Source organism: Blennius ocellaris (assembly GCF_963422515.1).
Source record: "Blennius ocellaris genome assembly, chromosome: 8".
NCBI lineage: Eukaryota > Metazoa > Chordata > Actinopteri > Blenniiformes > Blenniidae > Blennius > Blennius ocellaris.
Window position 1 is genome coordinate 2,956,704 of NC_137657.1, and position 27,711 is coordinate 2,984,414.

At 44.0% G+C, this 27,711-nt stretch overlaps 1 protein-coding gene across 2 annotated transcripts in view; it reads left to right on the forward strand.

Annotated features, from left to right (window-relative positions):
• Positions 1-27,711, forward strand: part of hace1 (HECT domain and ankyrin repeat containing E3 ubiquitin protein ligase 1) — a 110,617-nt gene that overhangs the window by 55,006 nt on the left and 27,900 nt on the right. Inside the window, exons 12-19 of one of the 2 annotated variants that reach the window (XM_080501137.1) lie at positions 11,067-11,177; positions 14,020-14,324; positions 19,441-19,509; positions 19,645-19,732; positions 23,758-23,869; positions 25,717-25,814; positions 25,997-26,084; positions 26,164-26,313. In XM_080501137.1, coding sequence (XP_080357263.1) covers positions 11,067-11,177; positions 14,020-14,324; positions 19,441-19,509; positions 19,645-19,732; positions 23,758-23,869; positions 25,717-25,814; positions 25,997-26,084; positions 26,164-26,313 — 1,021 coding nt within the window. The remainder of the gene's footprint in view (positions 1-11,066; positions 11,178-14,019; positions 14,325-19,440; positions 19,510-19,644; positions 19,733-23,757; positions 23,870-25,716; positions 25,815-25,996; positions 26,085-26,163; positions 26,314-27,711) is intronic. The other variant, XM_080501138.1, reaches the window with a different exon arrangement.

Sequence of the window (27,711 nt, forward strand, 5' to 3'; positions counted from 1 at the left end):
AATTCTATTCTAGATTTAACTGGGAGCCACACTCCCGTCCGAAGCCCCGGTTTCCACCTCAGACACCCTAGGACTGGTTTAGCTTCCCGAAGCTAACTTCAATCCCTGTGTGGAGAACCGAGTTTCGGACCCAAAACTTCGCTAGAACTTTTCTTTCTCTCTCCTCTTTCCCCTCTCTTTCGCTCACCTGACCTCGTGGGCACGTACCCCACACACGCCCACCGTTCACTCGTGGTATCTAATCTCAGTTAGATAAACACACACAGCCACATTTAGCATCTGAACCGTTAACTTGTGCTGCTAAACCACCTCCGCCCGATCACCAGAGTTCTAATTGAATGTTCCGACATCCCGCTAGAACTCCGACTCGGAACCGGACTGACACCGCTGTCCATTCGTCACATGACCTCAGAAGCGTCTGCAGTCGCCTCAATAACCCGATTGAAACTGAATGAAACCCGAATGAAACATTTTGGTTCGTTGTAAACAACACCAGAGCCGCCATCTTGGATGAGGGCCCCACTCACTAGTGATGATCAAATTTGAACAAGTCGTACACAATAGGTGTAGTTCAGCACGAATGACCGACTCACCTCGTTTCCATCATTCAGCTCACATGCCCCAGTCAGCTCGCTTCAGTCGTTCAGCTCACATGCCCCAGTCAGCTCGCTTCAGTCGTTCAGCTCACATGCCCCAGTCAGCTCGCTTCAGTCGTTCAGCTCACATGCCCGAGTCAGCTCGCTTCAGTCGTTCAGCTCACATGCCCGAGTCAGCTCGCTTCAGTCGTTCAGCTCACATGCCCGAGTCAGCTCGCTTCACTAGTTCAGCTCACATGCCCGAGTCAGCTCGCTTCAGTCGTTCAGCTCACATGCCCCAGTCAGCTCGCTTCAGTCGTTCAGCTCACATGCCTGAGTCAGCTCGCTTCAGTCGTTCAGCTCACATGCCCGAGTCAGCTCGCTTCAGTCGTTCAGCTCACATGCCCGAGTCAGCTCGCTTCACTTGTTCAGCTCACATGCCCGAGTCAGCTCGCTTCAGTCGTTCAGCTCACATGCCCGAGTCGGCTCGCTTCAGTCGTTCAGCTCACATGCCCGAGTCGGCTCGCTTCAGTCGTTCAGCTCACATGCCCGAGTCGGCTCGCTTCAGTCGTTCAGCTCACATGCCCGAGTCAGCTCGCTTCAGTCGTTCAGCTCACATGCCCGAGTCAGCTCGCTTCACTGGTTCAGCTCACATGCCCGAGTCAGCTCGCTTCACTGGTTCAGCTCACATGCCCGAGTCAGCTCGCTTCACTCGTTCAGCTCACATGCCCGAGTCAGCTCGCTTCAGTCGTTCAGCTCACATGCCCGAGTCAGCTCGCTTCAGTCGTTCAGCTCACATGCCCGAGTCAGCTCGCTTCAGTCGTTCAGCTCACATGCCCGAGTCAGCTCGCTTCAGTCGTTCAGCTCACATGCCCGAGTCAGCTCGCTTCAGTCGTTCAGCTCACATGCCCGAGTCAGCTCGCTTCACTTGTTCAGCTCACATGCCCGAGTCAGCTCGCTTCAGTCGTTCAGCTCACATGCCCGAGTCAGCTCGCTTCACTCGTTCAGCTCACATGCCCGAGTCAGCTCGCTTCAGTCGTTCAGCTCACATGCCCGAGTCAGCTCGCTTCAGTCGTTCAGCTCACATGTCCGAGTCAGCTCGCTTCAGTCGTTCAGCTCACATGCCCGAGTCAGCTCGCTTCACTTGTTCAGCTCACATGCCCGAGTCGGCTCGCTTCAGTCGTTCAGCTCACATGCCCGAGTCGGCTCGCTTCAGTCGTTCAGCTCACATGCCCGAGTCGGCTCGCTTCAGTCGTTCAGCTCACATGCCCGAGTCGGCTCGCTTCAGTCGTTCAGCTCACATGCCCGAGTCGGCTCGCTTCAGTGGTACAGCTCACATGTCCGAGTCAGCTCGCTTCACTTGTTCAGCTCACATGCCCGAGTCGGCTCGAAACTCGAAAGAGTCGTTCACTGAATCGGTCAGTAACACTTCCACTGTGTCGTTCATCTTGTGAGCATTGAGCCCTCCCCCCCTCCCTCACTTGAAAATCTGCAGCGGAGCTCCGCTCAGAAAGTTTCTGAGTGACGGCGGAGAAAAAAAAAGCACATGTTGTTTGTTTCACAAAGCTTGTAGAGATAAATACATGAAGAAATACACAATAAACAATGTTAAAATACGACTGTAGCGTGTATTGTGTTACATTTAATATTGTCCCCTATAATTAGTTCTGCCCTATGAACGTCACATTATTTATTGATACTCGTAAAAAAAGAAAATCAGAATGTTGGAAGGAAAAAAAATGTGTACATTTGAATATATACTGTATATCTGTCATTATGGATGCCAGGTATTTATTCAGTTTAATCACTTATTTAATTTATTTTCTGATTCAAATTAACCTCAAAAACAACACACATAATGGAGAATGAGACCAGGACCACTAAAAACTATTGTGTACTTATTGTTTATTTTCCTCAGAAGTGTTTCAGCATTTTACTATGAATACATGATTCTCCCCCGTGGTTCATGTCACAGTTCAGTTGAGCCTCCAGGTCCTGGAGCGGGTGGAAATAGTGCGCATGCGCAACTGAATCAAATGACTCAAATGATTCAGACAACCGGTTCACTTGGATGAACGACTCAAAAGCCCGTGAGTCCGTTCAAGGAGTCGGGTTTCTCATCACTACAACTCACTCATTACCCGGTGGACTTTCAGGGTCACGACACCCAATCATTGCCCCTCCAAGGTCCATCGCCACCTGGTGGACACTCGTGGTCATTACATCTCCATGCAGACTCAAATGCATTCATTCATAAATAATTCAGAAATCATCATATATCGACACAACCAAGTAACAAACGTCATCCAACACGTAGAGCTAATCTGCTAAACAGCAAACACTATGTACAAAGAGTGTGTGTGTGTGTGTGTGTGTGTGTGTGTGTGTGTGTGTGTGTGTGTGTGTGTGTGTGTGTGTGTGTGTGTGTGTGTGTGTGTGTGTGTGTGTGTGTGTGTGTGTGTGTGTGTGTGTGTGTGTGTGTGTGTGTTTTCAACACAACACCTACTAGTTCAGCTAGTTCAGCTTGGTGTGGTAAGCTGTGAGACACTCCCCTGGGTGCATGGGGACCCAAGATGTGCACCACATTTTGGTGTCACTGCGCTGGCCCCGGCACCTCCTTGCTGGCCTGGACTTGCGGCTTGTGGGCATCAGCTTGTCCAGTTTGTGTTTGCCCGTCTGTCCGTCAAGCCTGCTGTCTGGGTCAGTATTGTATGGAGCCTTGGAGTGCATCGGGCTTCCACCAAGTCCCCACCCGAGAGTCAGCCTCCATATCTTACACTTCCTCCACCACCTTTTCTTTCTTCCCTGCATGGCCCTTTGCGGTCCAGGACTTCACTACCCTGCGCATGAACTCCAGGAGGGTTTTACGCTGGCCTGGCTTTCTGGATCTGTGGAGAACGTATGCATTAAACATGCAGAGTTGGAACAGATAGGCCACAAACTTCTTGGACCAGTTCAGCGACCTTCAGATGAAGGGGTGGTTGGCAGTGTTTTGGTCCAACTTATCAACCTCATTCATGGACGCATTGTATGCAACGACACACTCTGGCTTGAACTGAGGAACCTTGTCTCTGTGTCCCTTCTGCCACACGTCAACCCTCTGTATCCGGTCTTGGTGGCAGGTTGTCATCATCTTCACCACAGGTTTGTCCTGCCATGCTACTACCATCACCCTCTCATTGTGCGGCACAAGTTCCCCCCCCCCACCCCCAGGTCAGTCTTTGTCACTTCTGTGATGATCTTGGGTTCCCACCTATTCGTCCTCAGTGTTCCACAGACATTGGTTTGTGCTCCCAGTAAACATTCACAGAGGGCAATCGAGTTGTAGAAGTTGTCCATATACAGTGTATAACCATGGCCTGGGAGACGATGAAGGAGAGAGAACACTGTATCTGGCAGAGTACTAGCTGTCCTGACACAAGGCTGCATATAGAAGGCATGCATCCTGTGGCAGAGTCACACAGGATGTATGATTTGATGCCATACTTCACAGGCTTTTGTGGGTTGTACACTCTGAAAGAGAGTTGCCCCGCCACTGCATCATTCTCTCATCAATGCATATGTTTTGCCCTGGTTGATACATCTCCTTGAACTTTTTCACAATGTAATCTAACACTGGCCGGACTTTATAGATTTTGTCAGCCGCATCCTGTGATGCATTATCGTTATAATGAAGGGACCTCCATATAACCGGAAATCTGTTCTGTGACATGGCCTGATTGAAATAGGGTGTGGCATCCACCTCATCCACACTCCAGTACAGTTCAAGGTTCGCCTTTTTGATATAACCAGTAAGAAAACTGAGTCCAAAGAAATTTTTCAGTTCTGGAACCGACACTGGTTTCCATGCATTGCCTCTGCTTTGTGGCAGACTGTCAGGGTGTGCTTGAAAATACTGCCTTGCATACAGGTTGGTCTGATCCACATAAAAATACAGTTCTTATTGCTGCTGTGTGATGTGTAAAAAAACTCAGTACTGGAAATCAGACGTTACAGTTACACACTATATAATATTAGTAGTAGGAGGACTTGCGCTGCGTTCAGAATCCAGCAGAACACGCGTCACCATGTTGCTGTGGCCTTGTAAAGAAACTCAACTCCTTGCGGGTCACAAATGATCAAAGCAAGCCGACAATCCGTGCCCTTTACTCAGCAGTAAATGTTAGCTAGCAAGTTAGTTCCTTAATTAATTTTTCATAAATAAATCATTTTTGATCATTTATTCGCTTTTAAGTAATTACTCAATTACTCTAGGAGTTGTTAATGTCAGGGATTAGGCTGGGGATCTCCCTTTAAGAGTGGGCGGGCCACATGTCTGGGCAGTCTGTCCCTCACCTGTAACCAGTTTGTCATCACCATGCCGGCTATATAGGTCCTGTCTGTATGTGTGTCTTTGTTGGTCTGTTAGTCATTGATGTTTCGTCCGTCCTGACCGGACCTCAGGTCGAGGAGCAACCTGCATCTCACGTCGGTCTGTACAGTCATTATAAATAAAGATTAGACTCAGCCTGCCTCGGAGTCCTGCACTTGGGTCCTGTCCGTACCCGTGACAGAACAAACCAACCATCATGGCCCCAGCGGACTCTGGTCACCAGCTGCTGGGAGCAGTTGGGCGGCAGGGAAGCCGTCTCACGCAACATGACGAGCAGTTGGCTGGATTAACGGCGGGTCTCCATGAGCTTTCACACCGACACACTTCAGTGGAGAGTCAGTTGAACCAGCTCACCGGTCAGCTTCAGCAGCTCGTCACTCGTCTCTCGATCCCAGAGGCTCTGGCTGCTGCTGCCGTCGCGATGCCGCCAGCTGCTGCTGTGTCGCACCGCTTTCAAGCCCAGCGTGCTTCTCGGGAGACTCCGGACACTCGCGACCATTCCTGGTCCAGTGTGGTCTCCGCTTCGAGATGCAGCCGGGCGCGTTTCCAAAACAGAGGTCGAAGGTAGCATACATCATCTCCCAGCTGTCTGGCAGAGCGGAGGCTTGGGCCACCGCTGAATGGAGCCGCCGATCCCGGCATTGTGATACCGTGGATGAGTTTGCAGATGTGCTGTCAAAGATCTTCGATCGACACTACGAGTATTTGGTGATGCCTTTCGGGTTATGCAATGCTCATGCAGTTTTCCAAAACCTGGTCAATGACGTGCTGAGAGACGCCTTAAATACGTTTCTTTTTGTGTACCTCGATGATATTTAGATTTTTTCTTCTGATCTAGCAGTCATGTTCGGCATATTTGATATGTGTTGGAATGTCTTCTAAGCAACCATTTGTTTGTTAAAGCCGAGAAATGTGTTTTTCATGCTCCCTCCATTTCTTTTCTTGGGCACGTCATCTCAGAGGGGAGGGTGGAGATGAATGAGTAAATGACCATTTACTTCCATTAATTAAAATTTTTCATAAATTCTCTCTCTCTCTCTCTCTCTCTCTCTCTCTTTCTCTCTCTCTCTCTCTCTCTCTCTCTCTCTCTCTCTCTCTCTCTCTCTCTCTCTCTCCCTCTCTCCCTCTCTCCCTCCCTCCCTCCAGTAAACAAGCAGACTTGCAGCAATCCAACTTTTCATGAAAACATGTCCGCTGTTTTGACTCATTTTACGCTCAAAACACCACAAGGCATCAACATGGCTTTTTGCAAAGCCTTGTCCGGTCAGGCGGCGCTCTGCCGCCAGACATCAGCGTTTTAAAACGCCAGCTCACCGAGTAGAACGGCGCTGAAGTCAAAACAATGAACAGAAGCTCCTCCGCGCTGTAGCAGGCGATTCACACCTCCGTGAAACTGTCCTACTCCACGCTGAAAATATTCGCAATCATTTACAGTGTCATGCGGCCGTGCTGAAAAACTAGCTGTTTGTGCTGCTTTGCTAAATCATTTCAACAGGAATTAATTCAGTGTTCCAGAGGTTTTAAAGATATAACAGTTTATTTTTCATCAGCAGCAGGGACTATTTTATATATTGGTTTTGGTTGTGTGTGGTTTTTACACAAGTACACTTTTTGTTTACAAAAGTGCCTGTTAAGTATCTTCCTCATGTTTAGTATATATTGAAGTGCAATTTTGTTGACAGAGACATTATTTATTGTTTGAGTGATGTATAGTTTTTATTCAAGTGCATTTTTTGTTAACAGAGACTGACGGTCCATTTTATTTATTGTTTTTGGTTGTTTTGATTATTTATTTTGGGTATTTACAATGTCTTTTTTCAGAATACAATTCCAATTTTAAATATTCTTAAGAAATTAAAGTTTATTTAGCTTTAAAAATGTGTACTTTATTTGCCATTATTATTATATTAGTGGAAAAGTGGTATAAAAATGGCAATATTATCATTTATGGCAATTTCTGGGACAATTTATCATCCAGCATGATTTGTTATCGTGACAGGCCTATATATATATATATATATATATATATATATATATATATATATATATATATATATATATATATAATCTTGCATCATTTCCATCTTGCATCATTTCCACCCATGCTTCCGCTGTCTAGCACTATTTCAAAATGGCGGCGATCGAGAAATGAGTATGTCGGCGCCCGCACACCGCCATCTTGGATTTCCCCACTGGCATCTCTTGGGATCACCTGCTGATGTCGGTCTACTACTTCTGCTCTAATTTAATACTGCGGTGGAAGTGTGTTTGTGATGCACTGCCCTCTGCAGGTTGGGAGGAGGAGCCACTTGTATTATAAATGGCACATACGTTCTCTCGCTCATTCCTCACGTCTAAGTTCCGCACATCAAGCATAAAACAGCCTTTAGTGTCAAATACATTTAATAATAATAATGATTATAATAATAGAGGCAGCATATACATACTTCATTAGAACAATGTAATCACATCATGTACTCCTCAGATAAGAGGATACTGCATTTAAAGCGAGGATCTATACACTTTAAAATGGGACCTAAATTATACTTTATAAACATGTTTTTTTTTGTTTAAAAAGCATGTTTTAATTCTGAAGCGCACCGACTGTAGTTCATGAAAGCTGAACTTTGAGGTTTCTGCATCTTTGTTTAGACAACAAGTATGTTAGTAAGGTTTAAAATGCTTTAAATTGTGCAGTGCACAATGCATTACTAGTGTAGAATATAAGAATATATATAATATAAGTAGCCTTTATGACAAAGAAATGTTTTTACCAGTTTCCACTAAATGAAACTCATCTGAAGCCACAAAACATGTTTATCTTTTAAAATGAGAACAACTCATGAAGTTTTTAGTGTAGTTTTCTTTGTAAAACTATACATAATATATGTTTGATTGCAAAAAATACACTTTATTAGACGTTTCACATTAGTTGTTCTGAATAATGGTGCTCTTTCTCTTGCCACTAATTTAACATCTGCTGAGAGTGGGTGATGTCCCCCCATCACATGTACATCTTCTGTTCCCACCTGCAGCGTTTCAGAAAAGCAGAGGTTTGTTCACTTTTCTTTTTCTTGATTTTTGTGCATCTGACTTCTGTTCTGTGACCATCCAGGTATGAAATAATATGGGCTGTCAATCCATCTCAATCATTTAAATTGTTAATTGCTTTATTATTATTTTTTAATCTTATGTGATTAATCTCAGTTTGACTTCTGTTGAAATTCTCTCATTTTGCTTTGCAGAGCATGGAAACAAAATTAATTGTAGTTCAGTCAGTCAATCTTTTGTGATATTCCACATATTTATATGAAAACAAACATTTTCAGTACCGTATTTTCACGACCAAAAGGCGCACCGTACTAACAGGCGCAGTCTCAGTTATGTGTGCCATTACTGCATTAAACACACACATACGGCGCACCTGCTCATAGGGCGAGGGTTTTATATACAATCCACGCCCACACTTCCCCCTTTAACGTTCTCATGGTGTCCGCCTTACAACACTCACACAAGCATACAAGTGTGCGTATTTAAAAATAGAGCGGGAGCAAAACTGAGTTTGGTTGTGCTTTATTTAAGTATTGATTACAAAGTACTAACATTTTTTTTTTAAATCTGTAATGGTCATCAATCAAACCCATGGAAGTCCTCATCCTCTGTTTCTGAATTGAACAGCTGCGCTCAATCTCCATCAAACACACCAGCTTCACTTTCTTCACTGTCAGAGTCAATTCCCGTGCGGCTCCTTGGAAATGATGCCGGCTTTGGCGAAAGCTGGAACCACAGTGCCAGCAGACACGTTAGCCCAAGCATCTACAATCCATTTGCAAATTGTGGCGTAACTCTTTGTGAAACTGTGGTCTCCATCGGTCATCCATCGCTCCCACGCCGCTCGCAGCCTTACTTTGAACGGCCGGTTCACACCGATGTCCAGCGGGTGGAGTTCCTTTGTCAGGCCTCCCGGAATGACAGCAAGCTCAGAGTTCATCTGCTTCACTTGTTGTTTCACATCGGCTGTGAGACGAGCACGCTAGAGTCACAGATCAACAGCGATGGTGATGCGTGGAAAACACCACCGGTTCTCCTTACATACTCCTCCCTCAGCCACTCTTTCATCATTTCCTCCTCCATCCAGCCCTTTTCATTTGCCTTAATGATGACTCCTGATGGAAACTTCTCTTTAGGCAAAGTCTTTCTCTTAAAAATCACCATAGGCGGCAGTTTCTGTCATTAGCATGGCAGCCAAGCACAACAGTACAAGAAGACTTTTCCTGCCCCGTACCGTGCTGGTCCCCTTCTCCTCCACAGTGTGACTCACCGGGATGTCGAAGGTGACGGCACCTTGTCCATGTTAGTGATGTGGCTGGGCTGGATGTGTTTGCTGCAGTCGGAGGGAAGATGGCCAGCTTTTCATTATAATCCGCTGGAAGTTGCTGCGCTACCGTCGTCCTGGTCCGGATGGAAAAATGGCACCGTTTCATGAAACGAAAGCACCAAGACGGACCTCCTTGGAAATGTTCCATTTTCATTTCTTCTGCTAGCGTTACTGCTTTCAGTCGAATGGTGACCGTGGAAACGCTTCTCCCACTCGTTCTTTGTGCGATGATCCACTGCTGGAGTCTTTCCTCCAACTCGCGCCACCTCGCCTTATGTCCGCGGAAACTCAGCTTCTTCACCTGGCGGAGCTCGTTTTCCAGCTTCCTCCACTTGCCAACCATCGATTCATTAATCTTAAGTTCTCTGGCGGCTGCTCGATTTCCATGTTCCTCCACGTAGCTGATGGCCTTCAGTTTAGACTGCTTCAGAAGCGTGTCTCTTTGCCATTTTCAGGGTTGTTAGAACAACCATGTTCTGCATTACGCACATCCCCGTTCATTTATATGCCCGCTACAATCCACGCCCACACTTCCCCTTTAACGTTCTTATGGTGTTCCCTACTACGTCCGCCTTTCAACAACAACACACACATAGGGCGCACTGCACCATAGGGCGCGCCGCACATTTTGAAGAAAATCTCAGACTTTTATGTGTGCCTTATAGTCGTGAAAATACGGTACGTTGTGCAGCTCTACTATTTGTATTTCCAACAACTGTTGTTTATCTGTCATTTTTGAAATTCTTAAACCATTCAGAATGAGAAATTTAAAATGCTGAACAATTTGATCTGTTTTGACCTTTTTTGTGATATTTAGCAGTTTTACTTTTCTTTTTCAGTTACATCTGTTTAAGAGCTTCGGCATGTCAAAGCTTCAAATAAAGCATCAGGTTATCAGTCAAAGTAAATACAATTTTTATATTTAATTTAAGAGCCACAGAGAGTGTGCTGAGCTCTTCTGGTTGTGTCAGCCCCCCTTTCCATGTCATGCAGTCAATGTAGTCCAATGGGAGAGTTCTCGCCTGCCACGCGGGAGGCCAGGGTTCAATTCCTGGATAATGCAATTGTTCTTTCAAAAATTCCTTCAGACATGTTTAGTTCATTAAAGAGATACTGCTTTGCTTATTATTTGGATTTTATTTTTGATTGCCAGTCTGTGCTCAACCTTTTCAGTGGGTGCTCTGGCAAAGAACCCCCACTGGATCGGTGGCTATGTAACATGCTATAGGTTTTTATACGTAGCAGAGATGTAACAATCGATATATGCAGCGTTATCTTAATGTATCTGTCAAAAGGGTTTTGTGGCTCCCAGTGTTTCTCTTCAGTGGTAAACGGATCCAAATGGCTCTTTGACTGTTGAAGATGGCTGACCCCTGGTGTAGGGGTAGCTCTACGTGTAACTGTCAGAGCAAGTGTGGGCCTAGGTATTTCCTAATAATGATAATGATAGTAATGCAATTTTTTTATAGGCACCAAAGTTTAAAACGGCACAAAAAACAATACAAACCATAACGAGCTGTAGGTGTAGTTGCAGGTTTAAATGTAGCTGTGATCTCTGTGATTTTCATTGATTCCAGTTGGTTGAATTTGTCGATCTGTTGCGATTTGTGTAATGTGAAAAGACTGCTGGGCCCTCAAGTTCATTCTGCTGTTGATTTCAACTCTGACACGTGATTTCCTGCTCTTGAATGTCTTCATTTCTATAATTCCATGTGTGCCAACACAAATCTACTGTATGTAGCTGTCCAATTGCAGCCCAAAATGTGAGGTCCGTGCAGACTGTCCACACTACAAGCCCCCCGACTCTGCATGCAACAGAACAGTAAACTGGATGCTGACTGGGACTGATGCTGTATGTATATTCCCCGTCCTTGGTCTTACTCTCTTTACATCTTGTACACTCTTTCCTTTTTTCTTGCCTCTGTGCAAGCAACCGTTGAATGCATAAAGTGTCTGGCTTTTCCCACTTTCTGTCTCATATTAACACTACATTACCCATGAATTAACTTATATGTGATGTAATTCGTTTCAGACGGTCATAAAGACTACATAATCCAAGAAACACTTTCAGGGAATTCAGTTACATCTTTTGTAAAGTGTTAGGACACAATTACAACATTACCATCGATCTTAATGAAGTGACACAACAATAAGAATAAACAGTACCAGAAAGTTTAGAACGAGAAGCAATGTGACAAAGTGGCATGGGATTACAGAGTAAAACTGAATTCAAGAGGAAGATAAAACGATGCAACACATACAGTAAGTGGCATTATTATATGAGCCCTGTTTTCTCAGCGGACTCATCTAAAGTTGTGCAGCCCTGATAGAAAAAGCTTGTTCCTCTTTACCTTCAGCTCTGGACTTCATAATAGCCCCAAAAAAAGACATGGTCTGAGAAACTAAGAGGTCAGCATTTCTAATGAAACCTGGATGAGCTTTAATATTGAGCAATGAAGTATTAGAATCAATCCTTACAGCCACAGTCAGTGAAGAGTAGCTAAAATTGGTATGTTGGGATATTTTCTGTTAAAACCAGTAAGTTGAGTTGATTCTGTACTCAATAGAGGCAGGAGAGAGATTTTGTTTATGTATTCCTGTCCTGTGAAAATGGAGTTACAGTTTTCCAGACTTGAGTAAATACATGTGTATATTAATTTTTCCAGGTCGCTGTGAGCATTTGATTGGTTTTAACCTGGAAAAAGCTTGGCCTGGGTTTGACCACATTATCAGCTGTTGACTTCACTGGAGTAGACAGAGAAAGGCTGTTATTAACGAGATGAATGACTCTGATGGAACCGAACACACTTATTTCAGACTTGGAGTTGGAAGAGATTTGGTGCAATCCAATAGCTAATGTCTTCCGGACAGCTCTTAGCAGCAGTGAGGCTTCCTGGAGAAGAAAGTAGGTCAGAGTGTCTCCTGCCTTGGCATGAAAAAGAACATTGAGGATGTTCTGATCTGGGCTGAGCAGTGTTGATTTCTATTGATTCGTACTGATTTGTGTTGATTTGTCTCAATCTGGTCTGATCGGAGCCTTTGAATTTGTTTGGGATCTGCTGCCTTTTAGCCAGATGTAAACTCCATTTTTGGTTTAGTTTGTTTGCAAGTTGCACAGCGTTTGTATTGTAGAATCATCCATAGAAGTTGTTTGGGGATTAGAAGTCTCTGAGTAATTCCTTCTCAGCAGTTTTCCATCTCACCTGCAATCACCTGATTCAATGCATCAATGTGCAGGTCCAAAGAGCTGTCATGTTGGTGAGCAATGGGAGTTTTTAGTTTGAGTCATGTTGACCTCTTCTCATGTAAAAATACAGAAACCTTAATCTATCCTGTCATATGTTTTCAGTCTGAAGGCCAACGGGATCAAGATTATTATTTAATAATGTAGGTCAGAGATAAATAATTGGTCACAGTTACAGCAATGACATGAGACTTAATTTGTGGAAAAAGTACATCCTGAAAATGCTTACATGTATTACTCTTAGAATAAACAACTGGAAATGTAGATATGGATTTTTTGGATTTTGCATCATCCTAACATGGTCCCTCACAAGATTTCTGCCTTGTTTATTGTTCATGTACTGCCTATGGCTTTGGTGCTAATGCTGTTTAGCTGGAATGTGTGTGCTCGCAGTGTTCTGGCTCCCCTGGTGGCCCTTAAGCTGGCCTACCCATACATTAAATTACATAAAAGATGCAGTAAATATTTGTTTATGTCAGTCAAAACATAAACAAATACAGATCAAAAATGCCTAGGCTAATGACATTGCAAAGTCAAAGGAGGAAATAACTCACTACTTTTCATGTTATTTTGTCCACTGATGGTTTTACTGTTGTGAGGTCAGCAAATGCAGATATTTTCATAATTCACCTGTGAAATTGTTATTATTTGAAGGAGTTCATACTCTAATTTTACTTCTCCAGCCCTGGTAATGAAATGAACTTTAGCTGTATGTGACTTCTTTGTAGGTTTTGGACTTTTCCCTGTGATTTGTGGCTGTACTGCACTCTACTAAAAACATCCCATTCATCTACACACATATCTCATATGTTATTAAACACATGATCCAGACCTTTTAAAAAAACTCATGTGCTGATGCAGCAGATGCATCATTTAGGTCATTGAAAGTCCCAATAACTTTTCACATTGTCTGTCAATCACATGACAAGTTTATTTGTTTGTGCTTAGCTTGTGGTTTCTTTAAAAATGTCTTAAAATGAGTCACTAAAAATACAAATTAATTTTAAAGCTTCTGCTGATCATGCCTTGGGAGCAATGTCTTCAAGGGTCCCTTCTGTCTATCTGCCTGATGCCCTTCTTGTCTCTCTGATGCCCCTAGTGTCTCTCTGATCCCCCTTCCTGTCTCTCTGATGTCTCTTTGATGCCCCTAGTGTCTCTCTGATCCCCCTCCTGTCTCTCTGATGTCTCTCTGATTCCCCTCCTGTCTCTCTGATGTCTCTTTGATCCCCCTCCTGTCTCTCTGATGTCTCTTTGATCCCCCTCCTGTCTCTCTGATGTCCCTGCTTTCTCTCTGATCACATCCCTGCTTCTCTGATGCCCCTCCTCTCTCTTTGATGCCCCTCTTGTCTCTCTGATGTCTCTTTGATGCCCCTCTTGTCTCTCTGATCCCCCTCCTGTCTCTCTGATGACCCCCCCACCTGTCTCTCTCTCTCTCTCTCTCTCTCTGCAGCCTCTGGAGCTACTGTGGCATTCCCTGGATGAGTGGCTGGTCCTCATCTCCACAGAGCTGGACAGGACCAAGAAGAACCCGTCTTCTTCATCCTCCAACAGCGAGATCGCTTCTCTGCTGATGAAGCAGCGGGATGTGGAGCACTCTGTCACCGGTCCCAAGCTGCCCTACATGCTGGACCACCCCATGGGCATGGAGGTGGACATGTACCGCGACGGAGAGGATGTGATTTCCATGACAGCCAATCGTCTGAGCGCGGTGATCCAGACCTTCTACATGTGCTGCTCCTGCCAGATGCCACAAGGGTTTGTCCTCAACCGTTCTTATACTGTGTAACACCATGTTTTTAACACAAACGGCGGTGAAGAAAACACTGGTGTGTTGCTATGGTAACACAGTTCACAATATCTGGGCTGCCAGAAAGAGTTCTTTGATTTTATTTTTGATTGCTATCAACCAGCAAGACAATTGTACATTTTATAGGGATTTTTCACCTCATAAGGATTACGAGGAACCATTTATGTTGTGGTTGGCTATCGATAATGATTAATAATTATCGAAGATAGTTATTAATTCTGTTATTGAAAATTTAATCTGATCTGTATCAAATACCTCGGAGCTCCACTGTCTTAACATGAAATGATAGCCAATTCAGTTCTATCAGTCTCATAAGATATACTAAACAGTTAATCAGGAATGTGTGTCTCTGCTAAGGGACCATTTCTAGAATGAGTTTATGTGAATGAGACTTGTCTTGTAAAACGTCAGGAGTCGTCAGATGGTGTTCAGTTACAGTGTGAAGTTGTTTTTGATGTGATATGTGTAGGATTGTGAGTTAACTAGTTAGTAAAGCAAAGATTAGCATGCAGACCCTGTGTCTGTGGCAGACCTAACGTTGGTTTACAGGTTGATAACTGCTCCTAATATCATTATCTATAGAACTCAATCACTGTAACAGAATCAACACATCTTCATAAAGTTAAACAGTTCTATCATAGCATCAGGTTTAACTAATCTCAGGTAAAGCCCAGTTGTTCCCACTTCCTTGAAGGAGTTCAGTTGTTGTCCTGCTGGAGGGAAGCTGGTGTCTTCTCCTGTAGTTAGCACCTCCTGCTAACTGTGGTTTGCTGGTTCTGCAGGCTGAGGAGAAGAAGATGAAGTTGATGTTTCAGGAGTCCTTCTTTGCAGCTCCTGGTTGTTCCTTTTGTCCAGACTGAGGAGCTGGTCGCTCAGGTCTGTGATGGTTTTCCTGCTGGTTCAGGAGAAACACAAAGAAGTTCTGTGAGGCGTCATTTCCCTGGTCCGTCCTGGAGAAACTGGTTGGTTTTCCTGGTTGATGGGAGATCAGACTCTGGGTGCTGGTCTCTGGATCAGGGGAAGGTCTGACCCTCGTGGTGGGGTCAGGCAAGGAGTTGAGGAGTGAAGGCCTCTGGTTGCAGGCCTCTGGTGTTAGCGGTATGGTAACGCTGGGTGAGCTGCCTCCAGCAACTCACCTCCTCTATCAAAGAACAGGAGCAAAAGCCTTTTGTGAGCGGAGCTCCTCCTTGGTGTTCACTGGGGAAGACTCGGGGCAAGACTCGCTTGAGGATTGTCTTCCAAAGGCTTTTGGTGAAGGTTGGGGGATTCGAAGGTGTGAAATCCTGAGAGCCTCACCCAATCAGTGACTGGCTGACTGCATGGGGGAAGTGTCTTTTGAGCAGAAAGCGGGGGAGGATTTGCATGGGTCTGCTGTGGAAAAAGGTCCCCCCCCCCCCACTGCATGTGATGGTCAATCACATTCCTGGGCCCGAATTCATATCTCGTGACTGTGTATCATGACAAATGAAAATTGTCTTCCTGAGAAATGAAAAACTTTCTGTGGTGTTATGAGATCCCAACAATTTCAACCATTCAATGGTTCTTTTAATGTCAGGAAACCATCCGATTTTTGTTTTCTGATTTTATATTCGGAGACAAAAAACAGGAGACGGCCTATCTTTCATTTGTCATTGGGAAACTAAAAATCGCAAAACGAAAATCTTTCCGGAAAAAGTTTCTGTTATGCGTTTGTTGAACAAAATTCAAAAACTTAAATTAGACCATAATCCTTTATTTCAAGTTTGATTTGCCAGACAACCCAGAACTGGAACCTCTTCGTCATAACCCATCTAGACAGCAACATGATTTTTCTAGATTAAACCAACCTGAGCAGATCTATCTAAACAGTAACACAATTTTCTAGTTTAAACCACCCTGAGCAGCTCTATCGCAATAGTAGCATGATTTTCTAGCAGGAACATAAATTAACAAGGAAGCGACAACAAAAGAACATGATTTTGATAATTGAACGAATGATGGCAGAAAACAAGAAACATCGGCAACAAATCTCATTGATGAAGAGTGTGTGTGTGTGTGTGTGTGTGCGTGCGTGCGTGCGCGCGCCAGGCCCCGACCCAATCCTCCAAGCCAAGACCGGCTAGAGCAGGCCTCCGAGGCTGAGTGGGCCAGGAGTCCCCCCAATCCCGGCAGCAAAGCCGCACCCCCGGGGTGTGCACGTCCCCCAACCAGCACCACCCCCAACCCGGCCGGGCTCCGGGTATTTGTGTGTCATGTATATATATATGCACATATATATATATATATGTCTCAGAAAATTAGAATATTGTGATAAAATCCTTTATTTTCTGTAATGCAACTAAAAACATGAAAATGTCATACATTCTGGATTCATTACACATCAACTGAAATATTGCAAGCCTTTTGTCATTTTAATATTGCTGATTATGGCATACAGCTTAAGAAAACTCAAATATCCTATCTCAAAATATTAGAATATCATGAAAAAGTACATTAGCAGGCCATTTAACTAATCACTTGAATCGTCTAATTAACTGGAAACACCTGCAAGGGTTTCCCTGAGCCTTTAAAAACACTCAGCTTGGTTCAGTAAACTAAATCACAAGTATGGGGAAGACTGCTGACCTGACTGCTGTCCAGAGGACCATCATTGACACCCTCCATCAGGAGGGTCAGACACAAAAAGACATTTCTAAAACAGCAGGCTGTTCACAGAGTGCAGTTTCAAAGCACATTCACAAAAAGTGTGTTGGAAGGAGGAAATGTGGCAGGAAACCAAGAGAGAGGACCGCAGCCTTAACAGCATTGTGAAGCAGAGCCGCTTCCAGAATTTGGGGGAGCTTCAGAGACAGTGGACTGAAGCTGGAGTCCAGGTATCACAAGCCACCGTTCACAGACGTGTCCGGGAAATGGGCTCCAATAGCCGTATTGCCATGGTCAAGACACTCCTGAACTCAAGACAACGGAAGAAGCGTCTGACTTGGGCTCTGGAAAAGAAGCACTGGACAGTTGCAGAGTGGTCCAGAGTCCTGCTTTCAGACGAAAGCAAGTTTTGTATTTCATTTGGAAGTCAAGGCGCTAGAGTCTGGAGGAAGGCTGGAGAGGAGCTTGAAATCCAGTGTGAAGTTCCCACAGTCAGCAATGTTTGGGAGCCATGTCAGTGCTGGTGTTGGTCCACTGGGTTTCATCAAGTCCAGTCAATGCAGCTGTGTACCAAGAGATTTTAGAGCACTACATGCTTCCATCTGTTGAAAAGCTCTATGGAGATGATGATTTCATTTTCCAACATGATCTGGCACCTGCCCACAGTGCCTGGTGTACTGACCATGGCATTACTGTCCTCCATTGGCCTGCCAACTCCCCTGACCTGAACCCCAGAGAGAATGTGTGGCGTAATGTGAAGAAGAAGCTGAAAGACTCCAGACCCAATAATGCAAATGAGCTAAAGGCCGCTATTGAAGCATCCTGGGCATCATCACACCTCAGCAAGGCCACAGGCTGATTGCTTCCATGCCATTGATGCAGTCATCCGTGCAAAAGGATTCCCAACCAAGTACTGACTGCATTAATTGACATTTTCAAATGTTTGATTTTGTTTTGCTGTTGTAAATCTTTTTTTTTTTACTTGGTCTGAGGAAATATTCAAATTTTTTGAGATAGGATTTTTTGAGTTTTCTTAAGCTGTGTCATAATCAGCAATATTAAAATAATAAAAGGCTTGCAATATTTCAGTTGATGTGTAATGAATCCAGAATGTATGACATTTTTGTTTTTTTAATTGCATTACAGAAAATAAAGGACTTTATCACAATATTCTAATTTTAATTAAACATCCCTTCCCTGCCTCTCTCTCTACCTCTTGCTCTACCTCTCTCTCTTCCACTCTCTCTACCTCTCTCTCTACCGCTCTCTCTCCCTCTCTACCACTCTCTCTCCCTCTCTCGACCTCTTTCTCTCCCTCTCTACCCGGACCGGCGTTTCTTGCTGATTACCCGAATCGAGGTTTGTATCTCCCCACCCAATCTATCTCTCTGTCTTCCCTCTCCTCTCCTCTCCTCTATCCCCTCACCCCAACCAGTCAGCAGAATGCCGCCACCTCTGGTTTCTGCAAACATTTCTTCGTGTTAGAGGGAATTTTTCCTTTCCAGAGTCGTAAATAAACCTGCTTGCTCATGTGGATCCGTTGGGTGTTTCTCCTTTCTCTGTTAAAAGCACCTCGGAATAACTGTGTTGCATTTGGTGCTATATAAATAAAGTTGAATTGAATTCAATTGAATTGAATAGAATGCTCCACTAATCCAACCACAAATGTGGCGGGAGAACCACAACCCAACTCCCCTGGGCGTGCCATGCCTGAGCGAGTGCACCCCCCTGCACTCCAGCCGCACTCCCCCCGGACCTGGGTGGGACCACAGCAGTAGGTGGTGGGGGGGGGGGGGGGGGGCACCAGCTCCCACCACAATAAGGTCCAGATCTGCCGCCCTGGCTGAGATTACTGTTGCAATGTCACATCGCTGTGGAGCTCTAAATCCCGCCTACATTGTCCCTGTTCTTTCAGCGGAAGAAATGACGCTTTGCCTCACTGCTCCTTAACGCTCCGCTTCTTCCATGCACTTGTTGTACAGTGGGAACGGGGCTATAAACTGTAAGATGCAGCATCATTATCTAATTTTTCATGGAATTGCACATGTAATCCACATGGAAATGTGTCTCCAGTACATGTCAGATAGAAATGGTAGAGACACCACCTTTAGTGGAGTTATTGTTCTGCATGAGGCTTTGTAGAGGGTAATTTACTAAAATAGGGGCCGCTCCCACTCTGGCCACTTCGCCCTAATCTCCATCCCGTTTGCAATGACATTGATTTGTCTTTGTTTAAATCCACCACCCGGTCTGTGATTTTGCAATAGCTGAAGATGTGTCTTAATGAAGAAGCAGCACAAAGCTGTTAACGACTTGTCAGTTGACATGAGCAGTCAATGCTTCAGTTTGTATTTCTGCTGCTCACCCTGTTTCCTGTCAGCTTCCAGGATACTTGGATGTTTCCTCTCTTTTAATCTTCACTTCCTCTGTTTTTTTCCACAGTATGACTTCTCCCCGATTCATTGAGTTTGTCTGCAAGCATGATGAGGTGCTCAAGTGTTTTGTAACCAGGTGAGCCAATGTGGCCCTCTGCCATACATCAGCCTCACGACACATTAGAGACTGAGGACCAATCGTGAAACTTACTCTCCTCTAATTTATGTCTGCTTTCTCATCCTCCTTCCTGTCTCTCTGCCTACTCTCCAGGAATCCAAAGATCATCTTTCACCACTTCCACTTCCTCCTGGAGTGTCCAGAGCTTATGTCACGCTTCATGCACATCATTAAGGGCCAGGTAAGACCATGATGGAGGCTTTCAGTCCATCTACATCTCAACTAATGGAATATTTTCAAAATATATCTAAATTTACCCAATGAAGAATCTGTATGATTATTAATCCCTAACCCTAACCTTGATTTTATTACCGTATTTTCCGCACTATAAGGCACCAGATTATAAGGCACACCTACATTGATTGACATAATTTACAACTTTGTTCATATATAAGACACACCGCATTACAAGGCTCATGGAATAGACCAGTGGTCACAACCTTTATAGCTCAAAGCCATTAGGTTACATTTTCCACTGATTCTAACACCCAGAGAGGTGCACACACTTTATTTTGATAGTCCTACCTGCAGCCTATGCCAGGAGGACACTACACACAAAACCTTCTTCACTGCTGGTTGACAACTTACAACTACCGCTAATAAACTAAACTACATGAACTAAGCAACAAAAACACAACACAACACAATTATTACCGACACCACAAACCAAATAGAACCCCCAATAATTGCATTTAAAACACCACAAACAGAAACTCCCATAATTCATTGCAGCTGTCGGCTGCACTGAGGAGCTCAGGATGCAAGGCATGATGGGAATTCATGTTTTGTGTTGTTGGAGGTTATTGTGGGTTGTTGTTGGGCTTGGTGTTGTGTTGATTGTGTTTATGTGTTTTTGTTCCCCAGTTTAGGGAGTAATTATTTCATCTAGTTTATTTTGGTTTGTTAGAATGTTGGTGTGCAACCATGAGTGATGAAGGTGTTGTGTGGAGTGTCGTCCGCTCTGAAGATCCGGTTGAGAAGTTAGAGATGTCAAAATAAAAGCTTCTGGTTGTTCAGCTGTCAAATAGCAGTCTGGAGTAGAGCAATTCTTCCATATATAAGGTGCACCGGGTGATAAGGTGCACTGGCAGCTTTTGAGAAAATTTGAGGTATTTAGGCGCCTTATAGGGCGGAAAATACGGTAGATGTCATCAAAGGGCTTATCGTGTCTCATCATGGCATTTGACACATAGTCACCTTCATACATATTAATTCTCTATGTAAAACCCACTAGAGTTACTAAAGAACCTCACACACATATTTTAGACTGTTGGAGGAAACCTGGAATAGCAAGAGAAAATGGGAAAAAAAACCCGGAAAAACACAAATGTTGTGAGCCAACTGCAAAACAATTGTGTTTTTTCCTGTTTAAATCCTTGCAAGGTAGTTTGGTCTTTGTGAGCGACTGTGCTATCCTGCTAGAAGTGTCCATCAGAAGATGGTCCCCTGTGGTCATGTAGGGATGGATATCCTCATGGAGACTGGAATTTCAACCTGATCATCTGATACTAAGAAATAAAAATCCCCATTCCATCACAACAGCAGCAGCTGATCCACTCATACTAGACAGGATGAATCCATGGTGTTTACACCAAATTCTGAATGAGGCAGCAGCAATGGAGACCTTCTCTCGTCTAGTTCTGGTGGTCCTCTAAGAACTGTAGCCTCAGGGTGCGTCTGAATTGTCCCTCCTATCTCCTTATCTATGGACTTTACCGGAACCCCCGTGGATGTCAGGAGGATTCCTAAAGGAGTTAGTGAAAGGCGATCACGTTGGTGTGGCAGTCGGTCCGCACTTTCACTTAGTGACATCATAACAATCTGACTGCGGTGCAAGCTAGTGTCGTCTGCCGTGGTGGGGAAAAGAACTACAAGAGATAGAAGCCACAATTGGGACGTGCCCTCAGTTTCCTATTCTTGGCTGACAGCAGGGACACCCAGTGTGATCTTCATCGGCATCAAGCGTCACACTGTTGGAAAAGTTCACAGATGCTCTCCTGTACATTTCAGTTTGTATGTCCATGAGAGTTTGGGGCCTTAAACAAACTACAAACTACAACTGCTGCTTGTCTTGGCCAGACTCATTTCTGACTGATGGCCAAAACAAGGATGAATTAAATTAAGCATCGACTCTTTTAAACTTCTAAATTGTCATATGGATATACTCTAAGAAAGCATGTGAGGTTGATTGATAACGTGTTAAGTGTGCGTGTGTGTGTGTGTGTGTGTCTGTGTGTGTGTGTGTTTTATACTTAAATATTGATTATCTATTTTCTGTTAATATATTTTCACAAGGTATCATTCATTCATATTATCATCATAGGGTGTGTGTGTGTGTGTGTGTGTGTGTGTGTGTGTGTGTGTGTGTGTGTGTGTGTGTGTGTGTGTGTGTGTGTGTATTCTGTCCTTTTTCACTCTATGTCTGCCAAGCACTTTGAAATTGCTCCTTTTGATAAGTGTTGTATGAAAAACCTTTTGTATTAGCATTATTATTATCATTTAACAGATATGAATCTCGTGTAGTGGAATATGCTTGCTCCAGTACACGAGGAATAAAGTATACTTTATTCCACTATACGAGATTCATATAATCTTTGAATTGAACAATTTTACAGGAAAAAGGATTTTACACCAAATGTATAGTTTGTGGTCCTCATGGAGGCCATATCTCCTTGAAGACAGCCAGATCCTGCTCTGAGGTGTGCAGGCGGTGGAGCAGCTGCCTAAAACTGCTACTGCCTTGATCTCGATGATCATTGCCAGCAAATAGAGCAGATATCTGTTCAAATATAAACCACATCATGAAGAAAATATATTATAAAATGATATGAATAATATTTTGATTTGGTGTTCCGTATGGGTGAAAATATCCAGAATCCCTAAATATCTGTTTTTGGATTCGGTCTAGAATATGGACGTCTCTAAAGTATATATTTGTTGATATGCACCATATCTGGTCAAACACGAACCCAGTATGTGACATGAAGACAAAATATTGTGCAGTATAGGCGTTTTGGAGTTCATCATATGTTCTATTAGTCCATGCCTAATCACACATTTTTTTTTTGGAATATGGATCAAATGCATGGTATATCTGAATATTTTAATTATACAGTCTATATTAAATTAATATATCACTCAAAGCCATAACTCTGGAACCGCTATAGATTTTCCAATGCATATGGTTGTGTTGACACATCTCATCAAATACGGATTAAGTACACAGCTCCTTATGACTATGATGCAATGCACAATACAAAAATATAATGACACTCTAATTTGAGTAGAATAATTGCAATATATCATATCAAAATTCAACCTTGTTGAAATTTGACCTTGATTTTAAGGCACTTCTGGACGGGTCATCGAGTTCATGTCAGTTGTACCTGGTGAGTCACAGTCATCAGAATCTGTCCTCCATTTGTCTCAGCGTCATTTCTAGGCCTTTTAAGCCATATAAGTAATAATAATAATAATAAAAATATCAGCAGCCCACATTGAAACCATGTCACATCAATGTAGAGATATTCAACATTGAAAATGCAACATCTATGCTTCATTAATTCAACAACAGTTCTTCAATTGTTGAAATAGTAACTGTAATTAAATATTGAAACAACATCGCTTTTTCAACCTCAACCAAAAATAACCAATCTGACCAAAATCCAACGTCGAATCAATGCCCTTTGCTATCCGGGTAGTTTAATAGTTGAGAATCACCCCTGATAACATCCAATTCCTCATCAGTCTATATGAATGTCGGGTTCTCTCAATTTTCTCCATGCTTATAGCGGATTATTCTCTGCACACATGTCTGTGTGGTTTCATTACAAAAACAAGCAACAACGCCCTCCTGTGACCCGGCAGACTAAGTACATCGTTGTCCGTGTGCCCGCTGCTTCAGAGTACATGCACTCCCTTTTTTGGTTATGGTTTAGGTGTTGTCACGTGAAACGTTGCCATGTAAATAGGGCCTTAATTACAGACTTCAACCTGCTGAATTCATCTGTATCTTCTTCACTTCCCTTCCTCCCCTCACAGAACAAAGGCAGATATGCACATAGAACCTGGTTCTTGTCTGTTTCTACGCCTTCAACTGAGAAGAGCCACAGTGTGAACGTTGAAAAGCGTAGTGTTAATTAGTTAAGGGAAGTGCAGTACAGCATGGGAAGAAATCTTCTGTTTTGTGTGCCCTCCATCCCTTAGCCCTTCAAGGATCGCTCCGAGTGGTTCTACGAGCATCTGTTGGCCGGACAGCCCGACTCCGACATGGTTCATCGTCCTGTCAACGAGAACGACATCCTGCTCATCCACAGAGGTACAACTCCCTATATTGCTGCTTTCTCATGTGTGAAGAAAAGCTCATACGCACCTGCTCCTCTCACACTGCAGCTTCAGCCCGGTTCACACGGCAAGATAATGAGGCCGATTTTGGCCCTGATTCTCCCCTTCCAACAATCTTAAGGTCGCTCAGATCATCAAAAAATGATCTTATCAGATATTCCTGCTGTGTGTGGTGTGTTCAGACTGCTCTCGTCTGCTCAGAAGGATGTCGGGACCGCTCCCATCTGAGATCGGGGATATTCAACATGTTGGGTTGTTTTGGCCCGAGTTCTCACCGTGTGTGGTGTCCTCCGACGGGAAGACGCAACGAGCTTGTTGACTGTGACGCGTAGCCAATCAGAAAGCGAGGTGACGTCGTGGCGCCGGACTGGAAGCGGGCAGTGAATTCAAAAATCAAAACCGTTGTCATGACAAACCAACACCTCTTCTTTTTAAAACGTGTTTTTTCGAGAGAATAAAGCACACCACAAACGATCACCATTGCCTCCTCTTCCTGCACCAGGTTTGTTGACTATGGAATTACGTTTGATCTCGCAAGGTTTTGCGAGACTTCCCGTCTGCTCTGGGGATGTTCGCCACTGAAATCGGTTTGTGTGTAGTGTGTTGACGTTTCCGAGTGGCTGTACACCACTCACAGTACGACCAAAACTATTGAACCTGTGAGTATTTATCACCGTGTGTGTGTGGTCTCTGAGGTTTGGAAAATCTGCCGACAATTTTATAATCCTGCAGTGTGAAGCGGGCTTTAATGAGCTATTCGACTGACTCCACACATGTATTCAAACTGTCCTGCTCTGTATTCAGGCCGTGTTGGTTTCAACAAGTGTCACTTACCACATTTTACAGGCTATTGCTTTTTAATTGGTGACTGCTCATATGACTTACATTAAGTAGTGACTTATAAATTGATCAAAAATAGTTTGGAAACATTATTTTGGTAAATTATTTTTCCCGTTTAACAATACTAATTGTTAAACGTGAGCAGAGATTAGTCTGATTAGTCACCTTTACAAGATATCAAATGTAGGGATCGGGCTTTCGTGGAATGAGCAACACAGCTAAACGTGTGGGAAGCACCCTCCCAGAAGGTGACAAAATCCCCTGGTGGTATTCACTCTTGCTAAGAGTTTCTTGGTAGATTGGATGTTTGCACTCTCCTAGAGCAATGAGGAAAGAAAACACATATTGGCAATTTTTATCACTTTATTCATTTTGCACTGTCAGAGACCTCAGTAGCGTGTGGAAGGTCCATAAACAGACACAAAAGCTTGGCACCTCCTCCTCATGCTGGTCACCAACTGACCCCACAAGTGTTCAAGTAGGTTGAGGTTGAGGAATCACAGCTGGCCATTCCATCCTCTCCACTCCCAAGTTGTGGAGGGAGTCTGTGATGATCCTGGTTCTGTGGGGGCATGTGTTGTCATCCTGGAGGATGGAGTTGTGACCCAGATTCTGGAGATATGGGATTACCACTTGCTCCACAATCACTTTCCAATATCTCACTGCATTGAGATTGCCTTAAATGATGACAAGTTCTGCTTTTGCCTGAGAGAGAGATACTGCCCAACACCATCACACTGCCCCCATTGAAAGATGTCATGTGATGTGTGAATAATCTGCAGAGCATTGTTCTAGCACACGGGAGACAGAAAACATGCACACAAATACGGCCGCAGTCATAACTCTGCTACAGTACCACAGAAACCTCCATTTCCTCCATCTGCCTGTCAGTGTTGTGTTTTTTTGAGAGTTTTATCAGCTGCAGTCTTCCTGTATTTCTCTCTTTGCTCCTTACCAATTGCTGCTCTTGGCATTTTTCAGACTCGATCTTCAGGAGCAGCTGTGAGATGGTTTCCAAGTCCACCAACGAGAAGCTCAAACAGGGCATCGCAGTGCGTTTCCATGGTGAGGAGGGCATGGTGAGTGTGCTTTCACTGTCTGTCTGTCTGTCTGTCTGTCTGTCTGTCTGTCTGTCTGTCTGTCTGTCTGTCTGTCTGTCTGTCTGTCTGTCTGTCTGTCTGTCTGTCTGTCTGTCTGTCTGTCTGTCTGTCTGTCTGTGTGTGAGAGATTGTGATGTTGAGCTGCCTGTTGTGTGTTACAGGGTCAGGGTGTGGTTCGGGAGTGGTTTGACGTCTTGTCCAATGAGATCATCAACCCGGACTATGCACTGTTCACACAATCAGCTGATGGTACTGAACCTCAGAGTGAGCACATGAAGCATGACCTGCACAACCTCGTCACCTGTAGTGACTGTGTGTCTGTGTCTAGGCACAACGTTCCAGCCAAACAGTAACTCCTCAGTGAATCCGGACCACCTGAACTTCTTCCGGTTTGCGGGTCAGATTCTGGGCCTGGCTCTGTACCATCGGCAGCTGGTCAACATCTACTTCACCCGCTCCTTCTACAAACACATACTGGGTAAATGATCACACGTACACCTAAAACAGGGGAGTCATTTAGTTCAGCGGCCATAGACTGCACACTTTATTGAAAGACCCAAAGATGTTCAGTCCTAACTCAACCTAGAAATAAGAATATTTCCTCATGTGTTAGTGAGGAGTGAATTTGTCATCATGAAAAAGCCTTAAATACCTTTTGGATTGAAATAAATAAATACAAATTCCGATTAATTGCTGTTTTTAACCTCTTCATCTCAATCTTTATCCGAGATGCTGCTGCTGTTGTGGTAAGAGATGTTTCCTCAGTTGATTTCACATGGCTAATATTTGTGGACTTCATTATAATGTAGTTTCTGTGGTTTAGCTGAGGTACCATTGACCCTTACAATCAAGGTTTTCGATTTTAGGAGCAATCTGCCACAGCTGGAAATCACTTGCACGCACAGAGATAGAACAGTATTGAACCAGAATCGAGCCCCGTGCACATATTCACAAAGCATCCTAAAGCTAAAAGTAGCTCTTAGTGACTCAAATATTAGAATTCCTCATAATTGAAGAGTTTTCTTTGAATTTTTCCTTAAAAGTAATTCACAAAGCAAAGCCCGAAGGTGGAAAACCACTAAAAGTAGTGAGGATGACTTTAAAGAAGTCCAAGAGTTTCTTAAACAGACAAGATGATAGAAATAGAAAGATTGTGAGTCTGTTTGATCAGTGACACCGTGCACTGTGTGTTCAATTTTGTTAAAGGTGTGAACAAACAACATTTTAAAGGGGTTTTTGTCTCTGTCTGGTGTGTTGTTACTGTACAGCCTCCAACCCGACCCACTACTGCCTCGTTCATTTAGGAGCAATGTTTGTGGTCGACCTCATCAGGGATGATCTTACTTCTCCAACAGTGAAGCAACATAATAATGCCTCAGATGAACGTGATCACAACACTGTGACACTTGTCTACAGGTGAGCTGCAGCATCACAACATTGTAATACCTATCTACAGGTGAGCTGCAGCAGAACAACATTGTAATACCTATCTACAGGTGAGCTGCAGCAGCACAGCATTGTTATACCTGTCTACAGGTGAGCTGCAGCAGCACAGCATTGTTATACATGTTTACAGGTGAGCTGCAGCAGCACAGCATTGTTATACATGTCTACAGGTGAGCTGCAGCAGAACAACATTGTAATACCTATCTACAGGTGAGCTGCAGCAGCACAGCATTGTTATACATGTTTACAGGTGAGCTGCAGCAGAACAACACTGTGACACCTGTCTACAAGTGAGCTGCAGCATCACAGTGACACCTGTCTACAGGTGAGCTGCAGCAGAACAACACTGTGACACCTGTCGACAGGTGAGCTGCAGCATCACAGTGACACATGTTTACAGGTGAGCTGCAGCAGAACAACACTGTGACAC